General features: G+C 35.4%; 1 protein-coding gene across 4 annotated transcripts in view; it reads left to right on the forward strand.

Annotated features, from left to right (window-relative positions):
- LOC110466730 (protein inturned-like) overlaps positions 1-4,795 on the forward strand; it is a 31,424-nt gene extending 26,629 nt beyond the window's left edge. For all 4 annotated transcript variants that reach the window (XM_021523449.1, XM_021523448.1, XM_021523447.1 and 1 more), the window contains 4 exons: positions 433-524; positions 858-1,032; positions 2,548-2,699; positions 3,884-4,795. In XM_021523449.1, coding sequence (XP_021379124.1) covers positions 433-524; positions 858-1,032; positions 2,548-2,699; positions 3,884-3,986 — 522 coding nt within the window. In that variant the 3' untranslated portion in view covers positions 3,987-4,795. The remainder of the gene's footprint in view (positions 1-432; positions 525-857; positions 1,033-2,547; positions 2,700-3,883) is intronic.
- Positions 4,796-6,860: the final 2,065 nt, after the last annotated feature.

Below are 6,860 nucleotides of genomic sequence, written 5' to 3' on the forward strand. Positions count from 1 at the left end.
TGTCTTCAGATGTACTTGTAGATTTTCAATTTTTTGTCTTTCAATGCCAATGGCCATACAGCTTTATAATCTTGAAAATAAGTCAAGATTGAACTCAAATGAAACTGTCATGCAGAGATGTAATGTAACAATATGGAAATAGATAATGAAATTTGAATAGGAAATTATTGCTAATTTTGTTGTTGTTATTTAGCTACTGGGTAAAAGGGAGAATACTACTTTTTGCAGTTGATAGAGACTTTAAAGAATCTACTAGTCTGAAAGTAAAGAAAACAAATCATATGAAAAAAATGATACATACTATACTATTGGTAGCTCGGTATACATGTATATGAAGCATAATATTGTTTAAATATTACCAGCATTCATTTTGAACTGGCTTGTTTGCAAACATTATCAGGCTTACAAAATGTGCTTGTTGTTTTATTTCAGAAAGAAACACCTACAAAAATGCGACTTTTCCAAGTAGACTACAGCCATAGTAATGAAATGGCGCAGGACGTTCTGAAAAGCAGGAAAATAAAGTATGTATTGAAATATTATGATATCAGTTATCATATGTTTTGTCTTCATTGTCATTTATACTTTTTATTAAAACAAAAATATGAGACATGTTCTTCATTTCTGCGAGACCAACAAAATTATTTCCACAAGCTACACTTTATTTGAGTTTTCATTTTGTGAGCCAAAACAAATCAACGCAATGCCTGAATAAATGATCTATAAGCTAGGTTCTGCCATGTTGTCCCCGCTCTGTTGGAATTCATTTGTGAGATATTGTACGATTCTTTCGTATGATTTTCATTGTTCTACAAGATTTCAACTTATTACACAAATACCTTTCAATGTTTTGACAGATTAACTGTTGGTGCTGAGAATTGTCTTCTCCACTTCTTACACATTGACAAGATTGACGGGGTGTTTGTCAGCCCGACTTTGGAGACAAACGAGTTGGAGAAGGATATTGCTCACAATTTTCACCTCTGCTGTACCCAGATCAAACACATGTTTGACAGATACAGATATCGAAAGGTAAACACCGATATTAGAACATTTTTAATTACGATTTTTTTGAAGTGAATATATAGTTCTATAAACCTGAGAGAGCGATTATAAACTTTTGGGGATTTTTAACAAAAGGTTGTTAGGAGGTCATGATTGATATTTCCCTAAATGAATCAAAGTTGAAATGACAGCAGTTTTGAAACTGTGCCCTAATACCCTGTTTGTCTTCCTCGAACAGCAATAGCACCTCTAATTATCTTGCTTTCTTCATTGCATCGCATTCCAGGGGACAATCACTCTCCGTATTGGAATATTATTTTGTTCTTGGACGAGGACTTTGGCCAACTTGGGGAGGGTATTTGGGGGTAACAGCGATTCCTAACTTGAATGTCTAGTTCATCCAACAAATGTTGATCTGGGATAAATTGGGGCTGTATGGAGGCCAATCTATAGGAACGATGTTCTGTGTTGCAAGAAAGTCCCTACTGACTGTTGCAACATGTGGTCTGGTGTTACCTTGCTGCAAGGTTTGATTATAATGCATAACAAAAGGCACAACATGGTCGAGGCCTAAGGATATCATCCCGATAGCATACAGCCATTTAATACCCATTGACGATCACCAAAGGTGTCTTCAAACCATGGATGATTCCCCCCCATACCATAACCAAACCTACTTCAAATCGACAATGCTCCAGAACACGGGCATCAGCGAATCGTTCACCTATACGCTGGTACACACGTTGACGGCCGTCTGTTAGTGGTCAACTAATGTGTACTCTCGCAGTGCACGCAACTTAGTCACATCACTTTTTGGGAATGATTCGGATGGTTATGTTACCAATCATATTCCATGCCATTTCAGCAGCCATTAACCTCCTGTAATGCAGGTGTGCCAGCCTAATAATTTGGTCTTGGTCGTGGCTGGTCATCACCTCTTCTTGTGGTGTTCAGACGTAAAAGTAATCAACTAACAGTTGATTTGTGAACTCTGAGGTGACGGGCGACCTGAATTTGTGTGTTTCTCCCATAAACATCGGGATAGCACACATAAACATCGGGATAGCACACATAAACATCGGGATAGCACATATAAACATCGGGATAGCACATCCTATATAAAATTATGATAAACGTGCCATAATTATGGAAGGAATTATTGTTTGCAAAAGTAGTGATGATGATGTGTCTGAATGTTAGTGATAAATTTATACTGATACTGTTATGAATGAAAAAGAACACATTAGGTTTGTGCAGACACAGGTATATTAATATTTTAGCCGCACCGTATGTGCATGGGTTTCTTGTCAAACCTGTTTGATTTTTAACATTGGTGAGGGGTATGAGCAGGGTGCACTTTTATTTCCCTGACTTTTATACAGCTACATGAATGTATATTTAATACAAAATACATAATTAATTTCAGAAGTTGTGTTTCTTTTTTATTTCAGTATATATTTGAAGTAAAAATTCAAAGCTGAATCTTTTCGGTACTTCACTTTCATGGACTTCATGACAACTTTCGCAACTCTTAAATTTCAGAAATACCCAATGAGAGATGAACGTGAGAACGACTATCGTATTCCGTCCTGTCCAGATCCAAGCTTCTATCACATCCGTGAGGAAGGGGTCTTGTTTCAACTGCCCCAGTCTGACATGGACCATAAAGTCCCAGAATCTTACTGGGTTGTTGGGTATGTATAGTATTAAGCACCCTTTTTAGCCGCCATTATCAGATGGGGGGCTATTCAAATCTCCTTTCGTTTGTGGTTTATGGTCCATCTGTCCGTCTTAAAACAATTCTTGTTATCACTATTTCTCCGAAAAGTGCTTAAGGGATCATTTTGAAATTTGATATGCTAGTTGCCCTTGGTCCCCAGCTGTGCATGTTTATTTTTGAGACTAACAAGACAAACAAAATGGTTGACAGGCGCCATCTTGGAGTTTGACAGTTTTGTTATCTCTATTTCTCAGAAAGTACTGGAGAGATCTTTCTCAAATTTGTATGTTCCCCTTGTTAAAAACACCTCTGACGTTAATGAGAATATCCTCATCGACAGCACCTTCAGTTATGTTAGAATTACAAAATTATTTAGCATTTCGCATATAGTTATGCAATTTTTATACAGTAACATTTGCCATAGCGGCAAATAGCATGACATTCCGAGGTTGAAGTTATTTATAAGATTTCCATTTAGGATTTCCTTCATGGGACTGGTTTATAGTACTTATAGGTAAACGAAGAGCAAAGAAATTCAAAGAACATCTTTTTTCTAGATCTGATAAATATCCATTTATGTTGGGCGCCAATGTTCTTCTACTTTTGGTTCTCTTGTTGTCTGTCAACATCAAGATTTCCTGGCTTTATCATTAAGAAAATTAATTTACCAGATATTTAGAGCTTATATTAACAACTTACCAATACTTGCACTTGGCTGCTTTTGCCTACAATGATATATAACTGTATATATAAGTTCAATGCTTAAGTGTCATAAATTCAAATCACTTTTAAAGAAACTTGAAGATGAAATCTATCTAAACCTGCCATCGACTTGATAATGCTTCCAATTAAAGTTTACTGCTAGATATCATATTTGTGGTAATTATTGCCAATAAAGACAAGATGTACTTTCTATGCTCAAGATTGACAAATAAAATCAAGGTAACAGTACTGTTGGTGGTCAGTATTCCACTTGGTAATCACATTAGGATAAACGATTTAATTGTATCACACTGCTACCAACACAGAGATGTCAAATGGCCTAGACTTTGCAGCAGACTAGAACTAGTTGTGTTTTTCGATGTTGTTAAATTGCTTGCAGCTTTTATTGTTCTTTATAATTTCACTTCTTACATATTTTGTTTACTTGCATTTCAGACGCCAAAGATCCAAGACTGAGCTTTACGTATGCTTTAAGGATGGTATCCCACAGAATTTAGTGGAGTTGGCCTTCAGAATGGGATTCGGCCTTCAAGTTTAAACTGTTTTGTGAGAAAGAATGACCTGATACCAACAGCATTTAAACATGTCAAGATTCTTCTATCTAAACGAGACCAGATACACAACATATTATCAAGAAAAATATTGCAATAAAGTTTCTGTACCTCTCAATTATTTGAATTCCACATTTGACTTAACGAGGAATTCAGCTTTCCAATGGGGAAAATAGTCCAAACAGGAATTATGTTGTTCAAGGAAAAATTAGAAAAAATCTGTTGAAATAAAGACACCACACTCATCTTTTTTCTGTGTCTGGAACCTATATTTATTTTCTCAGACTGAATGGTATATCAACATATATAAACAGTAGTACATTTTCATGGCATGGAGTATTACGACACATCTAACAAAGTTCCCCTTGTTAAGTCGGTTAGACAAGAACAACTTGTACTATGCAATATAAAGTAAACAAATTAAGTTCTGTACATACATGTGCTAAGAGATTGAGAAATATTTTCATACTATTTCATTTTATCAGAGAAAATTATTCTGAAAATTAAGCAGTTACATGACTTTGTCCAAGAAAAACAAATATCTGATAGTTTTTGCTGAATCGGGATACACACATGTATCGGGATACACACATGTATCGGGATACACTCATGTATCGGGATACACACATGTATCGGGATACACACATTTATCGGGATACACACATGTATCGGATACACACATGTATCGGGATACACTCATGTATCGGGATACACTCATGTATCGGGATACACACATGTATCGTGATACACACATGTATCGGGATACTCACATGTATCGCGATACACACATGTATCGGGATACCCACATGTATCGGATACACACATGAATCGGGATACACTCATGTATCGGGCTACACACATGTATCGGGATACACCCATGTATCGGGATACACACATGTATAGGGATACACACATGTATCGGATACACTCATGTGTCGGGATACACTCATGTGTCGGGATACACACCTGTATCGGGGTACACACATGTATCGGGATACACTGATGTATCGGGATACACACATGTATCGGGATACACACATGTATCGGATACACACATGTGTCGGGATACACTCATGTGTCGGGATACACACATGTATCGGGATACACACATGTATCGGGATACACACATTTATTTTTATTTATTTTGGGGATTTCTGTTAATAGCATTGTAAAAAAGATTCACCTGTGATTAATTGATAATGTTTCAGAATTAAATGGTTAGGTATAAATTGATTTTAAGTATTCAAAATAACCTCTATATATGTACACATGAAGGAAACAATATGTATCATACTTATTTTATTGATATGTGAAATGAAATAAATTGTTGCATGGCCGTCATTTTTTTAGGAGCAGGTCGCGAATATTTGCCAAATTCTCATTGGAAAATAGTGTATTTTTTTGTCCAATGTTTCCAAAATCAAAATTTTATGATATTTGTTTTTATTTGCATATGATATAACAAAAAAATATCAATCATTTTTGATATATAAATGTATTATTTGTTTTAAGCCTATCTGTGGTAAATACATGTAACTATTCAATAAAGATAATTTCCATGTTTCTAAGAACCGCATATCTTTTGGAAAGGAATCTGCAATCAAAAGGATATTTAGTGTCTTGCAATATATTTCACACGTTAATAGTTTGGGAAATATGTGAAGTTAAAGTTTTAATTATTTTATTGTATTGTGTTATTAATTATGTACAGTTTACTCAGAAATCAATTATTTGTTACTGTATGTACTTTCAGGTTAAATGGTATTATTCTAGTCATATATATGTTATATATATTAATACTTTGTACAGAAATACCTAATTCTTGATTATTTTTTATACATGTATGTTGTGAATAATTGATCCAGTTAAATTTTGCAATCAAACATTTTTTCTTTGTTGTTAATTTTTCAATCAGCCTCTTAAACACACACACACACACACACACACACACACAAACACAACCTCACACAATCAAAACAAGCAAAAAACTAAAAAAAATAACATTTCAAATGAAATTTCTTGAATTCGTGCTTTTAATTCAAGTCATCAACATCACACTTTCAGATTTGAAAGTCAACTGCTAAAAAGAAACTGAGTTACTAGGAGAGAAATAATCTCACAGACACATCATATAAGATCGATAAAGTTTAATACACCTGATACATAATATACTGAACCCTTTCACCACTGTAGACCATAATGGACTCATCCATATCAATGCATGGTAGAGTCTAATGAATTAACATATGGGTGAAAGGGTTAATAGTGTCGACTGACCATGACAGGTGTAGTCCCTCCTCGGTATCCGTTATTCCTGGCTTTGCTTTGTTAACGTTTAACTCATCATGAGTATCCGTAGCGAAAGTGGGGATTTAAAACAAGGTTGAAGAAGGTTGAAAGTTATTTTAGATATTTGTTTTAATAATTGCAAAAGGTTAAACAGAAATCTACATATGGTAAGTACAATTTTGGAATGATTGCTAGTCAAAATTCAATACATCTCGTTGTGGCACACTATGGACTTGTAATAAAGTCAATAATAATGAAATGATGCTATGCTTATTAATTACTAAACGGATTTAAGAACAACCAGAGATTCAGGTTGTTCATGTTTTTCATCCTATTAACAGCTATATATATATGGTCATTTAAGGACGTGGCAGGTTTTGGTGGTGGAGGAAAGCCGGAGTTCCCGGAGAAAAACCACCGACCAATGGTCAGTACCTGGTGACTGCCCCACGTAGGTCTCGAACCCGCGAGCCAGTGGTGTAGGCCTAGTGGTAGCAGACTGTGAGACGCCTTTACCACTCAGCCACCGCGGCCCCTTATAATCAGAGAATACTGAGATATCAACAAAACCA

Source organism: Mizuhopecten yessoensis, unplaced genomic scaffold (genome assembly GCF_002113885.1).
Source record: "Mizuhopecten yessoensis strain PY_sf001 unplaced genomic scaffold, ASM211388v2 scaffold11143, whole genome shotgun sequence".
In the NCBI taxonomy this organism is placed as follows: domain Eukaryota; kingdom Metazoa; phylum Mollusca; class Bivalvia; order Pectinida; family Pectinidae; genus Mizuhopecten; species Mizuhopecten yessoensis.